This window comes from Ovis canadensis, chromosome 11, assembly GCF_042477335.2.
Source record: "Ovis canadensis isolate MfBH-ARS-UI-01 breed Bighorn chromosome 11, ARS-UI_OviCan_v2, whole genome shotgun sequence".
NCBI lineage: Eukaryota > Metazoa > Chordata > Mammalia > Artiodactyla > Bovidae > Ovis > Ovis canadensis.
Genome location: NC_091255.1, coordinates 64,522,025 through 64,540,235, shown reverse-complemented (window position 1 = coordinate 64,540,235; position 18,211 = coordinate 64,522,025). Strand labels below are relative to the sequence as shown.

General features: G+C 56.4%; 1 protein-coding gene and 1 non-coding gene across 3 annotated transcripts; one reads left to right on the top strand and one right to left on the bottom strand.

Annotated features, from left to right (window-relative positions):
• The first annotated feature begins 8,985 nt into the window (after window positions 1-8,985).
• On the top strand, window positions 8,986-9,058 carry TRNAE-UUC (transfer RNA glutamic acid (anticodon UUC)). Its single transcript has one exon. It is a non-coding gene; the product is annotated as a tRNA-Glu (tRNA).
• Window positions 9,059-10,849: 1,791 nt separating this feature from the next.
• USH1G (USH1 protein network component sans) lies at window positions 10,850-18,182 on the bottom strand. 2 transcript variants are annotated; one of them, XM_069543964.1, is made up of 3 exons: window positions 17,467-18,182; window positions 14,023-15,243; window positions 10,850-12,581 (listed from the first exon to the last, which is right to left on the bottom strand). In XM_069543964.1, exons 1-3 carry the CDS (start codon window positions 17,628-17,630, stop codon window positions 12,578-12,580), a joined length of 1,389 nt encoding a protein of 462 aa, XP_069400065.1. In that variant the 5' UTR covers window positions 17,631-18,182; the 3' UTR covers window positions 10,850-12,577. The 2 variants fall into 2 exon arrangements, with proteins under 2 accessions (XP_069400065.1, XP_069400066.1); XM_069543965.1 differs by lacking the exon at window positions 10,850-12,581 and having other exon boundaries at window positions 14,019-15,243; window positions 17,467-17,693.
• Between the last annotated feature and the right edge of the window lie 29 nt (window positions 18,183-18,211).

Below are 18,211 nucleotides of genomic sequence, written 5' to 3'. Positions count from 1 at the left end.
TTCCACCTTCATGTTCCTCTTTCTCAGATAGTCTGACATTTTCAGGGATGGGGATACCTATACTTTTAAAAAGCATAGTTGCTATTAATGTGCAATATTATAATTCTATAAGGGCAGAATCCCACTGCTTGTGAACTTTCTGGTACCAAGAAGCCCCTCGTCCAGCCTCGTCCACCCTTTGGACATCTAAGTGGTACTGTGTTGGAACAGGAACAGAGGCAGATGTGTATTGAAGGAGCTCAGAGGAGCGAAGAATCCCTGTGGGGTGGGGCTGACTGTGGTCTCCTCGGAGAGAGGCAGCCTTAATTTAGAACCGACTTAAAGCAAGAGGGTACACTACAGGTGGGGATGGCTGGGGTAGGGGCTGTGGGTTGGGAGAGATGGGGGAATAACAAAATCCAAAAGACTTGAATAGACAGCTCACCAAAGAAAAGGTACAAATGACCAATAAGCACAGGAAAAGATGCGCTACATCATTCATCTCGAGGGAAATGCACATTAAAATACCAGTAGGAGAGCCCTTCAGATCCAGAGCATAGCTAAAATTAAAATAGCCGGGCACTGCTAATCCTTGGCAAGGGGATGTGAAATCACGGACCTCTCATTTGTTGTTGATGAGAGTACAAAGTGGTGCAAACCCTTTGGAAAACAGTTTGACAGTTTCTTGTAAGGTAAATATACACTTACCCTGCTGCTGCTAAGTCGCTTCAGTCGTGGGCTCTGTGCCACCCTATAGACGGCAGCCCACCAGGCTCCGCTGTCCCTGGGATTCTCCAAGCAAGAACACTGGAGTGGGTTGCCATTTCCTTCTCCAATGCATGAAAGTGAAAAGTGAAATTGAGGTCGCTCAGTCGCACCCGACTCTTAGTGACCCCATGGACTGCAGCCTACCAGGCTCCTCCGCCCATGGGATTTTCTAGGCAAAAGTGCTGGGGTGGGGTTCCCTTGCCTTCTCCAGCACTTACTTACCCTGCAGTGCATGCGAAGTTGCTTCAGTCTTATCTGACTCTGTGTGATCCTATGGTTGTAGCTTGCCAGGCTCCTCTGTCCGTGGGATTCTCCAGGAAAGAATACTGGAGTGGGTTGCCATGCCCTCTACCAGGGGATCTTCCCAACCCAGGGATCGAACCCCCGTCTCCTGTGTATCCTGCATGGCACTTCTTTACCACTGAGACTGCACCATCAGGGAAGCCCCTTGGATCCTCAGCTTAAAACCATTGGATTCTTTACCACCAGCACCACCTGGGAAGTTCTATAGGTTTAACCTATGACCCAGTAATTCAGCTCCCAGATAGTCACCCAACAGGAATGAAAATGTATCCATATAAAAACCTGAACCCGAATGATCATCGCAGCATTGTTCATTAGAGCCAAGTTGGAAACAGCCTAAATGTCTGCCAACAGGAGAATGGACACACGAAATATGATACCTTCACACAACCTATGCAATAAAAAGGCACTGGGCAACAGGGCAGATGAACTGATGTCATCTCACAGACATTAGGTGGAGGCTAAGAAGACGCAATAACTGCATGACCCATTCGTGTGAAGTTCAAGAACAGAGAGAGCTAATGTATAGCGATAGAAATCATATCCATCCTTCCCTGGGGAGGGGTGAGTGGGGGGCATTTATTGCAAAGGGACGTGAGGAACCTTTCTGGGAGGGTGGAAATGATCCAGATGGTGATTGTGGTGGTGTTTACATGGGTGTGTACGCATCTGTCAAAAGTCACTAACCTGCACACTCAACAGGCGTGTGTTTTATTACAGTTAATCAGACCTCAGTAAAGTCGGCCAGGGCAAAAACAAAGCAGCAAAGCAGATTTTGCTTCAAAATGGAAAGAGCATGGGGCTTCCCTGGTGGCTCAGTGGCCAAGACTCTGCACTCCCCATCTAGGGGGTCCGGGTTCAATCCCTGGTCAGGGAACTAATCAGGAAACTAGGATTCCACATGCCACAACCAAAGACGCTGTATTCGGCGACTGTGACCCAGTGCAGCCAAATACATGAATAAAAGTAATTATTTCCAGATACAAAATATTATACATAAAATAGATCAGCCAAAAGGGATTTACTGTACAGAATAGGGAGCTACGGTTAATATCTTGGAATAACCTACAGTGGAAAATAATCCCCCCCAAAAATATATATATATATATATATGCCTGAATCATTTTGCTGTGCGTCTGACACTAACAGTACTGTAAATCAACTATACTTCTATTTTTTTTTATTTTCAAAATTGGTGATGTTTTTTTAAGAGGTATAATTCAGATGGTAAGTATCACCCATAAATGTAGCACACTGAAGTGTGGGGAGGCAGGGTGAGTCTGGTATCTGAGGTCCCTTGGCCATGGGGACAGCCGAGTGTGTGGGGTGGCGGAGTGGATGATTTGCCAAATTCTTCAGTCCTCTCTGTGAGCCCCTTCTGGGTTCTCAGCCCTGGTCCACTGCCTTCTGGCTCCCAGCAAAGATGAGAAAGACCTGAGAACAAAGCTTGGGATGAAAGGCTCTGGGTGGTTGGCCAGGCAGGCCTGCTGCCATCAAGGCTCTCTGCTTGGCTTTCTACAACAGGTCCTGAAGGGGCAGGCCTGGGCAGGCTCCTGGCCCTCTGCCCACAGTGGAATGCTAGGCAGAGACAGCCAGGGCTGGGAGCTGTCTATGCCTCCCAGCCACTCTGCTCTAGACCAACCTCTGCTCCCACTCAACCTCCCACCTATCTGCACAAGACTCAGTTTATGTGAAGAGCACAGCTTTGCAGTCTGGCACGCTTACTAGCTGTGTGACCTTGAATAAGTTACTCAACCTCTCCGAGCCTTAGCAGCTTCATATACACTACAAAGGAGGAAGATAAATATCAATAGGAGCTTTAATATTTTCTTTCTGTATCCCGGTAGATTTCGTGTACACTTCCACTGTAGAGGTGACTAGACCACAGCCTAAAGTCTAAATTACTCAGCTTGATCTTTGAGGGCGGCCAAGTTCTAGCTCCACATCTGACTACTTGGGGCAGAATGATGTATCCCTGACCTCTGACCCCTGGATAGGGATTGCCTTTTCTCACTTCTCTGTCTTTATTCCCAGGGAAATTGTTTCTATTCTCACCCTCTCCCCATTCCAAGCCCCACCCATCCTTTGGGGCTCTGGTGACGTCAGTCACTCCTACAAAATTTATCCAGGATTTTCATATATTCCACTCATTCAACATGTTTTTTTAATTGATCTAATTTTTGGCTGTGCTGGGTCTTTATTGCTGCATCCAGGCGTTCTCGAGTTGCGGTGAGAGAGAGCTGCTGTCTATTTGCAGTGTTTGGTCTTCTCACTGCAGAGCATGGACTTCAGTAGTCCACACTTAGTTAGACGGACTTAGTTAGACAGGCTTAGTTGCTCTGCAGCATGAGGAATCTTCCCTGATCAGGGATTGAGGCCCTCGTGCCCTGCATTGGCAGGCAGATTCTCAACTATTGGACCACTGCTCCTGCTGCTGCTAAGTTGCTTCAGTCATGTCCGACTGTGTGCGACCCCATAGACAGCAGCCCACCAGGCTCACCCATCCCTGGGATTCTCCAGGCAAGAACACTGAAGTGGGTTGCCATTTCCTTCTCCAATGCATAAAAGTGAAAAGTGAAAGTGAAGTCATTCAGTCATGTCCGACTCTTCTCGTCCCTATGGACTGCAGCCTACCAGGCTCCTCCATCCATGGGATTTTCCAGGCAAGAGTACTGGAATGAGTTGCCATTGCCTTCTCCAACTGGACCACTAGGGAAGTCCATTCAACCAATCTTATTGAACATCTATGGTTGCCAGGGGCTCCAGCTCTGTCTTTCCCTTCCTCTGACGTCATCATCTCCCCGGTTGCATTATTTTTCTTTCTTTTCTTTTCTTTTTTTTGGCCACATGGCATGTGGGATCTTAGTTCCTTGACCAAATCTGTGCCCTCTGCAGTGGAAGGGTAGAGTCTTAAGCACTGGAGCCCCAGGGAAGTCCCTCCCCCAACAGCTCGCTTTCAACGTCAGCTATCATATACTGTCCAGCAGTGATCCCCCGTCACACTATCTGGCCTTAAGATTCAGTGCGCTCTGTGTCATCTGCCTGCCTTAATCAGGAAAAGTAACACTAGCTCTTGAAACAACCCCAGGGACTTTCCTGTGGGTCCCGAGGCTAAAACTCCGTGCTCCCGATGCAGGGGGCCAGGGTTTGACCCCAGATGACACAACTAAAAGGTCCTGCATGGTGTAGCAAAGGTCCCATGTGTGACGACTAAGACCCGGCCCAGCCTAATAAAATACGCGTGTGTACGTATGTGCCGAGTCACGTCAGCCTGTCCAACTTTTTGCGACCCCACGGACTGTAGCCTGGCAGGCTCCTCTGTCCATGGGATTCTCCAGGCAAGAATACTGGAGTGGGTTGCCATGTCCTCCTCCAGGGCATCTTCCCCACCCAGGGATCGAACCCGGGTTTCTTACATCTCCTGTGTTGGCAGGTGGGTTCTTTAGCGCCACCTGGGAAGCCCCCAATAAATAAATAAATATATGTTTTTTAAAAAGGGAGACTTTGTGCTTTTTTTTTTAAGTTAAAAAACAAATAGATGATAGAGAAGACTCCAGACCCCAAGGGGCTGGGTGCTCATGGACCTACCCAGGCATCAATAATAGCACGAGGGGTGTGGTGTTAGATGATGCTGGGTTGGGTCTTCCTGGGAGACTCTGGAGTTCCCCACCCTGGGGCAGTGATGATTCCTCCCTTCTGCCATCCAGATCTTTATTTGCTGGGGTTCATTGGGGTTAATTACTGTTGTGGTTGGGGTAGGGTGGCAGGGAGTGTTGCCTGGGACCCAGGGCCTGGAGGGGGAACCCTGAGAGTCAGGGATGGGTTTGGAGACCTGGAGGGGTAGAACCGAGGGGTCTGGGGGGCACAGGGTGGACTAGAAAGACACCTCCTCCCATCAGGGAAACCCTTTCTGGGCTCCAAATCTAGGTGAATGGGTCTTTAACCCTTTCTTGTCTTCCACCCATTCCTGCCACCCCCCAAATCATCAAAGGCCCAGCTCTGTGAGGCAAGTGGCATTATTCACAGGGGTGGGGCTGAGTGTGCTGGGGAGAAGTGGCCTGGCCTCTGGCTCAGACCTTGGTCAGCTGAGAGTGGGACCAGCACCCGAAGCTTCTGGATCCAGCAGGGTAGGACCACAGGGACGGGGTGTCTCTGCATCAGCCTCACCTCCAGAAACCCTTCGTGGGGTGCCAGTTACCTGCAGCCTCCATCCCGCCATTCTGCAGGGACAAAGCCAGGTTGGTGATGGCCTAGAGGCAGGTCAAGGAAGCAAGAGCGGTGAGGGAAAGGGGCCCGACCTGGATCCCGTGGGGATGCTGCTGAGGCTCTGGGGCCGTCGTCTGTCCCCACCTAACAGGCACTGAGGCTTCCTCAGCATCTTAGGTCCTTGAAAACCCAAAGCTGGGGCTCTTAGCAGCCCAGCCTCCTGCCTTGTGAGGTTTTCTAAGGTTTTCCTCTCCCCCTGCACCAGGGCAACACCATAGCCAGTGTGAGTGAGTGACTCTGGGGTATGGAACAGCCTGAAGGGTGTATGGGGGACCTGGGGGGCCAGTTGCCAGGGCTATAGTGGGGAGTAAGGGCTGTGATTCCCATACACAGGTTCCAGTCCTTGCTGTGTGACCTTAGATAAGTCCCTTGGCTTCTCTGGGCCTCAGTTTTCTGAAAGGGTGATTCGGAGTGGATGGAGGTGATACTATTAATATGCACTTTACCAAGAAGGTAATAAAAGGGCAAAGGTGTGAGGTAGATAGACTATCATGAATGCCATTCCTTGGGCTATGGTAACGATAGCAATGTTGTTATTTTGGCTATTGATATGATTTAAATCTAATATATATTGGTGTCAGTAACGATATTCATAAAGGGTTTCCATTTCCAGTGAGGAATAGGGCTGAACATGTTCACTTCCTCTATGTTGTTCTCGTCCTTGCCCACGTTTTGTGTGTGTGTGTGTGCGCGCGTGCATGTGTGTGTACGTGTGTGTTTGTGTGCATGTGTGCGTGTGCACGTGTGTGCGCATCTGTCTGTGCCCGCGTGTGTTTATGTGCATGTGTGTGCGTGTGTATGTGCGAGTGTGTGCACATGTGTGTGCGGGTGCGGGTGTGCATGTGTGTGTGCATGTGTGTGCGAGTGTGTGCATGTATGTTTGTGTGCGTGTGTGTGTGTGTATGAAGGGCTGGGGTTCAGGAGTGTGATAATCCCCCAACTTCCATTGTGCATGACTGTGCAGAAGGTGTTCTAACATGGAGAGGGGATTTGAAGGTCAGCACAGCATGGCACTGCTCTCTGTCACCAGCTCAGGGATGCCCAGGCCTGGCTGGTGCCCACTGAACCCTCCTCCACCCCAGATTCCCTGCCCCCAGGTCCCTGGGCTGGTCTTCTGCCTACTGGCTGAGCTAAGAGCTTTAGGTAGTTTATCCTCACAACTGGCCTGTGATGTGGGGTATAATTATCCCCACTCACAGATGAAAATACCGAGGCTTGGAACAGCAAATCAGTCTTTCCAGCAAATATCAGGGCTGGCAGGCCAGTCTGAGCACTGCAGCCCCTAGAAGGGCCCACCAGGCCCCTCGGTACCCAGATGGCCCTGAAAGGTTGATTCGTCTCTACCCCATTTGGCCCTTCTCCCCCTACTGCCCACCCCCGCCCCTGGGGCTCTGACTCCCCAACAAGCCACTCACTGAATTAGGGTTGGAGGAAGCTTCGTGGGAGCCCTCTGTTCAGGGTGAGGGCTGGGGCCGGAGCTTCAGCCTTTCAGTCTAAAGGAGCTGGAGCCCTGACAACACACAACAGATGGGAGGAGGAGTCTCAGGCTCCAGGGGTGTCCCTGGTGGGTCAGCGGCTGAGACTCTGCCTTGCAAGGCAGGGGACATGGGTTCAATTCCTGGTCAGAGAACGAAGATCCCACATGCCTTGGGGCAACTAAGCCCATGTGCCACGACTAAGACTCTACTCAGCCAAATAAGTAAATATTAAAAAAAATAAAATAAACTCTAGACCAAGTCATGAAGCCCTCTGTGACTGTGCTCACACAGACACACACACACACACACACATACACTCACTCATGTGCACACCTCCCTCCTCTGGAAAACCTGGAAACCCCGAGGCAAAGACAAATGAGCAAAACCACAGAGACACACAAGCACACGGAAGCGCACAAATAAATACAAGCTTCACAGCACACTCTGGGTCCATTACACCCCATCCTTGCATGGATCCACGTCAGAGTCCTCAGCTGCATCGCATATACCCACACACACATGGGCACACACGGGCACACACGGGCACACGTGTACACACAGGCAGAGAGCCGTGAGTGGTATAGTTAGAGGCTGAGCAGGAGGCGGCAAAGAGGCCCGTCTGTCCCCCATGCCACCTCCCCAAGTCCTGCCAACTGAGCCCCTGTTCCAACCTCGGGAGCCCCTGAATCACCATTGTGCTGAGTAAGCATCTAGCTCAGTGAATGGGGGACTGCCATGGAAAAAGCCAGAGTTTGGGGTTTGAATCCCTGACATTTCTGCACTCGGAAGCTTGGTGGTGTGAAATGCTCAGTCATGTCTGACTCTGCGACCTTATGGACTGCAGCCCACCAGGCTTCTGTGTCCATGGGATTCTCCAGGCAAGAATACTGGGGTGGGTAGCCATTTCCTCCTCCAGTGGGATCTCCCCAGTCCAGGGACTGAACCCAGGTCTCCTGCATCGCAGGCAGTTTCTTTACGGTGTAAGCCACTAAGGGAGTCCTGAAGCTTAGCGAAATGACTTAAACCTGCCCAAGCCCTGGTTTCCTTACCTGTCAGACAGAGCCGTGACACCGTTTTCCTGGGTTTGCTGGGCCCACTATGTAGAAAGTGCTAGATACATGCCCTGAGACAGCAGCTGACCAAGTGCAGCAGTGTGAATGGTCCAGACTAAATATCCTGGCTTATGCAGTTCCCAGCAGGTCATTGCCTCCCACCCTGAACCTCAGTTGCCACATCTGTAAAATGGGGCTTGTATATAAGGTCCTTCTTCCCTGGCAGGGGTAGCAGAAGGGATACAGGGGAGGGATCCTGAACTATCCTTAACTTTCTGAGACCTTGGGAATATCGAAAACCTTTCTGATACTCAGTATCTTCACCTGTGAAGGATAAAACCCCTCACCTGCCTACCACGCAGGAGTGGGGAAAGCTTTTGGTAAAGTTCAGACAGTGGCAAAATGGGGGCAGGCTGGTGGGTCTGCGACTCCCCCTCCATAAAAGATACTCAGCTCCTTGGGCACCTCAACAGCTTGGACATCTCCAGGCTGGCTGGAGATGTCAACACCCCCTGCTGGTTTGATGAGGATGGGCTCTGTTTCTTTGTCACATAAGGGTCAGAAAAGCAGGACTGCTCACTGGAACTGCCTTGGACTCATCCACTGAGCCGCCAGGACCACAGATGCAAGGAGCTCCCCATGGGCCCGTTTCAGACCCCGCGCATAGCTGTGATCATTACTAACTGACGTGCGCTAAGTACTGGGCAGCATGTTAAGGGCTTTCCGTGCACCGTCATTACCCCCTCCCAATGACCTGTGCGGATAACACTTTCATAATATAAGATCTGTTTCACAAATGAGGGAACAGACTCAGAGGCTGGGTAGCTTGCCTAAGGCAACATCTGGAGAGGGGGAAAAGCCAGTGTTGCCGCCCAGATCCGGCTGCCTCCTGGAGTACGACCACCTCCCAAGCAACCCAGGCTGGTCTCAGAGAAGGCTGCACAGGCACGTGCTGGGAGGACGGGGTATGGTGCCTCCCGGGACTGTCTAACCTGGGGACAGGAGGCAGCTGGCAAAACAAGAGGCATCTGGAGACCTAGTGTTACCTAACCCATTTGGCTGCTCTATGATCTTCAGCCAGCCCCCTTGCCCTGTGGCCTCAGTTACTTCATCTGTAAAAAGAGAAGTTTGTTGGGTCTTCCCTGGTAGTCCAGGGGTGAAGACCCTGCACTTTCAATGCAGGGGGCCCAGGTTTGATCCCTGGTCAGGGGACTAAGATCCTGCACGCTATAGAGCAGGATAAAAAAAAAAAAAGTGCTACATACCCTGAGGCCCTTCCTGCCTCTGATTCATCCCACCACCCCCACTTTCGGCAACTTCACAGTCTCATGTATGATGTAATGTCACAGCCGTCTAACTAAAGCTTCTTATTATTTCTTAAAAAATAATTTATGCATGGATTTATTTTTGGCTGCACTGGGTCTTTGTCCCTGCAAGGTCTTTTCCCTAGTTGTGGTGAGCGGGGGCCACGCTTCGTTGCGGTGCTCGGATTTCTCATCGCGGTGGCTTCTCTTGTTGCTGAGCACGAGCTTTAGCGTATGTGGGCTGAGGAGTTGCGGTTCCCAGGCTTCAGCGCACAGGCTCGGAAGTTGTGGCACACGGGCTTAGTTGCTCTGAGGCATGTGCGATCTTCCTGACCCAGGGATGGAACCCATGTCTCCTGCACTGGCAGGTGGCTTCGTCACCACTGAGCCACCGCGGAAACCCTAAGGCTTCATAAGCTGGGGTCCCTGGACCTCTGCCGGCTTCAGGAGCTGCCTGGAGTCAGGAGGAAAGTTTTATGTGAGTGTAAACCTGTTCAATGTGCATTTTTCCAGGGCAAGCGTCCATACTGGCACCAGATTCTAATCCCCTAAAGCTAATAATCATTGATTAGTTTAGCATTTTAGAATCTCCCTAACCTCGATCTAAATTTTAAGGGGAATGAGTAGAGAAAGGTGAATCCCTACTGTATAAAACCACCTTCACTGTGTTTAAAGTCCCCTTAGGCCTCCTGGAGCCACACCAGCGGCTGCACCCCAGGCTTCCACCCGTGGGGACCCCAGCCCCCACTGCTTCCGGTTAGTCTCTCCTCCACGCCGAAGCTCGGGTCTGTTCCGTCTGGTCTTCTGGCTTCCTCACCCCCATGTCCGTCCCTGGACCGGCGGCGCCAGGAGGCGGGTCTTTGGTGAGGTAGGTGCAGTGACCAGGACCGCCAGTAGGGGTCGCGAGGTGGCGGAAAGCCGAGGAGCACCCGAGGGCGGCATATCGCGTTATCTGTATCTTAATTGGTCCCCTTGGCAACCAAGGTGGGGGTGGGGATGGGGGGGATGGAGGGTGAGGAAGACCAGGCAGCAATCAGGAGGCCTGGGTCTCCTCGGTAGGCCTCAGGTTTCCCATCTGTAAAGTGGAGGGAGGTGGCCTAGAACCTCTAGACTCTTGCTAGGCAATCTTGTGGCTCTGATGTCCTGTAAACCTTTCTGATGATCCTGGAGGGAGGAGGCTGTCTTGAACTGCCCTTGGCAGCAGCACTGAGACCAGCAACCTTAGGGAAAGAAACAAAATGACTCCAGGGCCCTTTCTCAGACCTGACTGAAAAAACAGAGCCCCTTGTCCCGCAGCTTCAGGGCAAGCCTTACCCCTGGGAGAAAGGACATCGCTAAATAGGACTGTCCCACGGGTTTCCTGGGGGTGATGAGGGAAATGGAGGCTGGGGTGGGCTGGGTCTTGAGATCCTCCTCACTCAGCTGCTGGGGGCTCTTCTGAACCCCCTCTCTCCATCAGCTCTAAGTCCTAGGTCCAGAGAGAGCAAGGTGAAGACTTGGGGATGAGAGAGGCTCTGCAGAGATGTGTGGGGGCTGCCCTACCATCTATCCCAGGACCCCCTCCCCCACAAGGAAGAGGACCAAGTCCTCATAGACACAAAAAGGCCCTCTCCCGCCTCCACCCTCTTGCTCTCTTCACCCACCCGTCTCCCACCCCCACATGAGTAAAACAAGACATAGTCACGACAAGGACGTAGAATGTTCTTTACAAAAATTATAATGAGCCTGCCGGAGGGGCGCTTCGTACAGTGGTGGGAATCGGGGAGCCTGCCCCACCCCAGCACTGGAAGGACCGGGAGGGGGACGAAGCCATCCGTGGACAGGGAACTGGAGAGGAAGGGCAGCTCCCAGCGCTCCGGGAAAGTTGCATCGGCCCATGGGGGCGGCCCCAGGCCCAGGGAACAGGCAGAAAGACTGAGGCGGGCTCAGGGCAGCCAAGCCTTCAGTGTGGGAACAGGGGCCATCTCCATCACGCTCCCACCTTGGAGCATGTGTGTGCCTGGGGGCCATCCTCAAACACAGACACACCGCAGTGAGGCCTGTGGTGTTCTGTGGGGGTTCTCTCTCCCCTGCCCCAGCCAAGGGGTCCCAGGAAGGAGCAGCTGAGGGCTGTGGCAATGCCCCCCTGGTAGGAGACTCTTCCCAAGCTGAAGATCAGAGATGGGGGGACCACTGTTGACAGAGGGCAAGGACGCATCCGCATGGAGGTATATGTGCCCCCTGTGTGTGGGCTTTAGTGACTCTCCCACACTCAGGACCTTGGTCTGAGGACCCTCCGAGGCTGGCCTTTCCGCCGACCTCACCAGCATGACAGGTCAGGGACTCTAGCTAAGCTCTCCCTCACCTGCTACCCATGCAGAACCAGAGAGGCACTCAGCGGCTTCCAGAGCTTGAGGGACATCCACCAACCAACCTCCTGACACAGAGCCCTGGGGGTCTGGGGACAATCAGAGCTTAGACTCTCCACATCCCCAGGCTCCCAGGGTCCACCTCGCAGGCCTTGTCCACACTCGGCTGGACACCTGGCTACAACCAGTCTCTGCCCTCCTGGGCCTGGGGGACTCTGAACCAGTTGGCAGATGCCTTTGTCCAGCATAGAGCATCCCTGCCAGGCCATAATACTGCAGCCAGTTGCTCTAGCACCTTGGATCCACGGCCCTGACCCTCTGGGGTCTTGGACAGGGGGTAACAGGTTGGGTAACCAGGCTGCACATCCGAGGACAGAGTGAGTGGAGAAGGTCGGGGTGGGGAGGGCCAAGTCAGGCTGGACCCCACCCCGGGGTATGCCAGAAGGGCACCAGTCACCCCACCCCAGCCCAGCCTGGCACTCCAACCCCTCACCCCCAGCATGGCCAGGAGAAGGAGGGGGGGGCGGTTAGCCATGCTCAGCGACAGGCAGGGGACTAAGCTCGGGCATTTGGCTGAAGAGTCTAGCTGGGAACCTCCTCCCTGGGGTGTATGTGGGAAGGGGAGGCAGCCCAAACCCTTCCTTCACAAAAAGGTAGGAAGTGAGCCTGCAGACTGAGCAGGATGACAGGACCCTCAGAGGAGGGGTGAGGGCAGACCATGGTCCCCGAGATAGGTGCCCCCACCCCCCCCCACACTTCCATGCAGCTCTAACGGGCACTGGGGCTGGCCTTCCAAGAATGTACACGTTCTTTAAAGCCACTCAAATAGATGTGGCTTAGGGACCCTGAGACCCCTCAGAATTGATGTTCTGGGTCACTCTCTTGGCCTTCCAGGTGCCTGCAGGCCATACCCTCCGCTGCAGAGTGCGGACAGGCGTTCAGGAGAGATGACCCGCACGATCCTTGCTCTGGGGAAGGGGCCGGGGAGCTGCAGGGCTGGCAACTGTGAGGACCTCTTGGTCCCACTGTGGGTTGTGGCAACTTGCAACTCATTTTGGTCTGGGGAGAGGAGCCCCCTGTTACCTGTGGAGGAAGAGACAGAAGCAGACTTGAGCTAAGAATCTTTGGAGACACTATTTTAAGCCAAGACCAACTATTTTGCCCACTTACCTTCCCTAGGCAGGCTGATGGTCAGGGATGCAAAGCGTGGCCTCAGGGTGCCCTCCCATCCCCCAAACTCTAAACCAGACACCCTTCCCCACCCCGCCACCCCCGCCAGCTGTGCAGTGTAAAGGCCAGAGAGACCAAAAGGGGGCTGCAGTGTTTGCTGGGCTTATGGGATGTCACTTCGGAGAGTCAGGGCCGGGAAGGGCCAACAACACTGCCAGTGAGACAGCGGCCCTTGGTTCCCATGTGGCTTTTTGAAGGTGACAACTCCACCCTCAAGGCTGCTGTTGGTCCTGATGGGAGCATTTGCTCATGTTCCTGGTTCCAGGGTTCAGGGACCAGCAGGTAAAATATCTGCCTTGAGGGTTTGGGCATCTGGAGAGATGACTGACTGCCACACCCTCTATCTCATGGGAGTCACCCTTGTCCCTAGGCTCTAGAACCACAGGGATCAAGCCCAACTCTCCACTCAGCAGCAAAAGGACCTCCGGCGAGCTACTCTAACCCTCTGAACCTCCACTGGCTCACCTGTCAGATGGGGATGATATAGCCCCTTCACATGAGAGCTGGGCAGGATTAACTGAGAGAACTTGCATTAGGGCATCTCCAGTGCCCAGGAGACGGTAGGGCTCGAAACAGCCCGGCTGTGATGACCACTGAGCGTCATCCGTAGGAAGACACCCACTTCCTCCATTCTGACATCTTCAAAATTGAGGTGCATTTGACATCAGCAATGTAAACTGGCAGCTTCTTTGTCAGAATTGGGGGTAAATAAGTGGTTTCCGTGATGGCTCAGTTGGTAAAGAATTTGCCTGCAATGCAGGAGACCAGAGTTCGAGCCTTAGGTCAGGAAGATCCTCTGGAGAAGTAAATGGCAACCCACTCCAGTATTCTTGCCTGGGAAATCCCAAGGGCAGAGGAGCCTGGTGGGCTACAGTCCACGGGGACGCAAGAGTCGGACACGACTTAGCGACTCAGCTTCAACTTCTTCAAGTGGAAAGTGTTAGTTGCTCAGTCGCGTGAGACTCTTTGGGACCCCAGGGACTATAGTCTGCCGGGTTCCTCTGTCCATGGAATTCTCCAGGCAAGAATATTGGAGTGGGTGGCCATCCCCTTCTCGAGGGGATCCTCCCCTCCAAGGGATTGAACCCAGGTCTCCTGGATTGCAGGCAGATTTTTTTACCATCTGAGCCACCAGGGAAGCCCCGGTAAATAAGTGGGGCCTCTTGTAATTGATGACGACCTAGTTATTACCTCCCCCACCCCCTCCCCAAAAGGCAGATCCACGCCCACCCCAGGGCGCTACACACAAGACAAGCCCTCTCTTCCCATCCCCGCCCACGGGCTGTGCACTCACAGCTCGGTGTCCTCCAGGGCCGGTGGGCGCTCCAGCGCCTGCCTGCGCCTCCGCACGGCGCCCAGGATCTTCTTACGGGGCCCCAGGGGCATGCTGATGCTGCGGAGGTCGAGGTCCGAGCAGAGCATGAGCGCCTCCAGGTCGATCTTCTCCTGCCTCAGGAGGGAGGTGAAGTCCTCCATGTGCAGGGAGGCCAGGAACGTTTCCAGCGGGCTGGTCTCGGGCTCCAGGTCCTCATCCAGGCCCAAGTCCAGCTCGTCCCAGGGCAGCTCCTCCCCGCAGCTGCGGTCCTGCAGGCTGTTGGCACTGCCCAGGCTGTCGTCGTCGAGGCTGGGGGAGCTTTGCAGCCGCCCCCGCGGTGGGCCCGTGCCGTCTAGTGCCGCATCCTCGCGGCCCAGGCCGTGCAGCCCGCTGCTCAGGTAGTTTCTGCGGAACACCATGGTGCCCAGGCCTGGGCGGGTAAACAGGGAGTCGTGGCCGGAGTCTGTGCTGACCTCCGAGTGCGCAGGCTCGGCCGCCAGCGTGGCACGGGAGACGCTGTCCTCGTCGGAGAGGAACATGTCCCGGAGTGGGGCGCGGCCCCACTCCTTGGGGTTGGCGTAGGTGCCCGGGCGCACGAACATCACGTCGCTGCCCAGCTGCAGTCCAGAGAGCGAGCGCACGCTCTTGCGTCCGTCCTCGGAGATCTTGAAGGTGCCCTCGCCTCCCTGCTTGCGCCGCTCCAGCTTCCGCTGGATCTTGGTCTTGCCCGCCTTGGCGGTGCCGTGCAGAGTGGCCTGCGAATAGGGCAGGTGGCCGGCGAGCGCCAGATGCTGCAGCCGGCCGCTCAGGCTGCTGGACGTGAGGCTGGAGAAGCTGAGCGAGTCGGCGCGCTCGGCCAGCTCGCGCCGGTAGCGGCGCTCCATGCGCTCGTGGTGCTTGCGCTGCAACTTGGCGCACTCGCGGATGCGCCGCTCCGCCTCGCGGAAGGCCTTGTCCTTTAGCTTGCCCACCAGCTTGGGGCTGAGGCCGCTCTGCTTGGCTGCGATGGAGTCCAGGTAGCGCACGCACTCCATGTGGCCCTTCATGGCGGCCATGTCCAGCGGCGTGTGGTAGTCGTTGTCCAGGCACCAGATGTTGGCCCCGAAGGACACCAGGAAGGAGAGGCAGTGCAGGTGGCCATTGGAGGCCGCCAAGTGCAGGGGCGTGTTGCCCCAGATGTCGCACTTGTCCGGGTCACCCCTGCGGAACGACACGCGGGGAGGGGTGAGGAGCATCGCAAACTCAGGCCGACGGTCGGCAGGCAGCAGCTGCAGGCGGGGGAGGCGGCCGGCCTGGTTGAGCTCCCCCCGAGGCACCCCAGAGGGACTCGACGGCCTGAGATCGCTTCTCCGACTCCAGGACATCGGGGACCCGCAGCCCGGAGCCACTGCAGGCACCTAGAGTGAGTCCGCGGTTCAAGGTGGCCCAGACTCGCAGAGGGTGGGGCGACGGAGAAGGCGGGGCCAGGGCCGGGCCTTACCCCAAGAGCACGGGCGGGCTGGGAATCTCAGGGGATAAATATTTGATGCCCAGAGAGAAAAGAGTGAATTATTCATGGTGCCCGGCGGGGAGCTGGCCCAGAGAGGTGGTGGGCCAGGGCCGAGTCCGGGTCTCTCGGCAGGTGTGGTGAAAGCCGCTGCCAGTACAGCAGTGGTGTACCAATGGTGTGCGCTGGGCCTGAGCCCCGGGGAGTGTGTGAACATGTGCCTGCGTTTCCCTGGGACCCGCCACGTCTGCAGGGAGCAGGGCCAGGCCTGGCAAGCCCGCGTGTGAGAGCAGGTGTTGGGTCTTGGCCTGGGCCAGGAGGGGAGCGTGGGGGCAGCCAGGACCGGAGGGGAGGGGGCGGGCATCCTGCCACCTGGGCCCAGCTGCCGTCCAGTCCTGGGGCCGCCACATCTTCACAAGCCCCGGGAGGCAGGCTGGCTTGGGCCTGTCCGGGAGATGCAGCCCCTCCTTGCCAGACTGTTCCCCTCTGGGCACACGTCCGCTGGCTCCTCTAAGCTCGCCCCTCCCTCAAGGGCCTAGCTCAGGCCCTCTGCCCCAAGCTAATGAGGAGGACACCCTGCAGGGCTGGAGGAAGAATCGCTTCATTGTGTGACTGCCCCTCCTCCCATCCGGCACCCCCCTCCTCATTTCCACTGCTGGTCTTCAGGTCCTGCATGTGGGAATGAGTTGCTGGGCAACAGGCCCACCCCCCCAATCAAGCACCAGCCCTTGCCCTCCAGAGGAGCTGGGGGGCTTGGTGCACTCAGGGGGCCCCCTTTGTCCCCTCTTCCCATGAATTTCTCCAAGGGGCGAGCAGGATCACTGTGTACCCTCTTGGCGTGGACAGGGGCCAGTCCTGGCCTCTTGGAACATGGCTCAGCTCCTAGTCTCAGGGGCTGCTGCCACCTGTGGCTGGGGCCTGGGGAGCAGCCGTGGAGGGAGAGCAAAGGGGGGGCTCCCCGCTCATCCCGTGCTCCAACCGCACGCCAGGGCCTGGCACCAGGCCCGCTGGGCCCCTTTGCCTGAACCATGATTTCCCAGGCCCTGAGATGTTCATGTTAACCCTCCAGGGGCATCTCTGGCCTCCCTTTGCCCCATCCAGGCTGCCCTGGTGTCCGGGTCAACCTGGCTTCTCTTTATTAAACCGCTGGGGCTGGCAAGTGGTCCACAGGGTCAGGCAGCCCCAGGGAGCCCAAGTCAGTAGCCCTGGGCACCGCATCCCTCAACTGCTACTTCCAAACCGCTTCCCTGGCCCTGACACTTGGATGCAATGCCCCTTCGTCCCCCCACCCCCACCCCCAACAACTCCAAAGGGAGGGTGAGGGAGGCCGTGTGGGGGAGGGGGACAGAGGGAGCTAGTTAATGAGGTGGCTGAACCGAGTGGCATTTGGTCCTGCGGGCAGTGCCCATAAATCCCGGGAGTGAGCAGGAAGCGAGCCGTGTGAGAACAGTGTGTGGGGGCTGTGGGCACTGGTGGGGAGGACCCCTTGGGCCCCCGGCTGGGGGCGTGGGGGTGGGCAGTGGGGAGGGGCTCTTTGGCAGCCCCACTTGTGAGGTTTCTACTCCTTCCCCCCCAGCCTCTCATGCCTTTCGCTCTGGCATCCTGGCACTACCCACCCAGGTGGCCCCTCCCACTTTCTCCTCACTCTGAAGCCCTGACCCCATCATGGACCCCCACCCCCACCCCGCAAAGTCCCAGGCCCCCTCCTCTTCAGCCCCATATCCAGGTCACAAATGTCAGAGGCCTCAGCTTGTCTGCACCTCCCACAGCTGCCAGTCTCCCAGGTCCCACTTCAGGGCCTTGTCCCAGGGAAGGAGGTGATTCAGAGGAGGTGGGGGGAAGATGCCACACAATTGGGCAGGAGGTGATCTTAGGGGCTCCAGATGGGCTCTGAGGCTCTTGCCCTCCCCTAAGGGGCCTGGGAGGCCGGCACTCACCCCCTGCTCACAATGAGGCGCAGCGACTCCAGGTTGCCGTGGTAGGCGGCCCAGAGGGTGGGGGTCATGCCATCCTCGTCGGGGGCGTTCAGCTCCTTCCTGGTGGCCTCCTTGAGGAGTTCCAGGTAGCCGTCCCGAGCCGCCCGGTGGTACTGGTCGTTCATGGCGCCTGACTTGGACGGGACGGGCCGGGGACACGGGGACGTGCCCCCCGCCGGGGAGGGCGACGGGGTTAGAGCTGAGGCATGGAGCTGGGGGAGGGGGCCGGGCAGGGGCCGGGCCGCCAGCCCCTGCCGCCGCAGACCGAGGACGGGGAGCGCGAGAGCCGCCGCTACTCCGACATCTGAGCCGAACACCCGGCGGGGAGGGTGTGGGGAGGACCGCCAGCCGCCCGGAAGGTCGCCCCGCGCTGCCCCTGGGTCCTAAACTCCCTGCTGCAGAGCTCACGGCGGTGACCCTGCCCCTGAGCCCACAGGGCCGGCCCCTCTGCCAGAGGGCCACCCCAGCGTCCCGCCCCGGGAGGCCCAGTCTGGGGGCAGTTCGAGGTCTGTCCTCACGAGAGCCAGGCGCGGCGGCCCCCGATGTCGCTACCCTTCGAGGGAACGGGCCAAGGACTGGGGAAGGATGTCTGAGGGCTGCCCTGACCCCCGCCCCCTGGACAGAGCGTCCAAGAAGGTTACGAGGACCGACCGCCAGACGGTCAGCAATCTGCACTCATTGGTCCAGGCCGCCCCCTGTCCGCGCT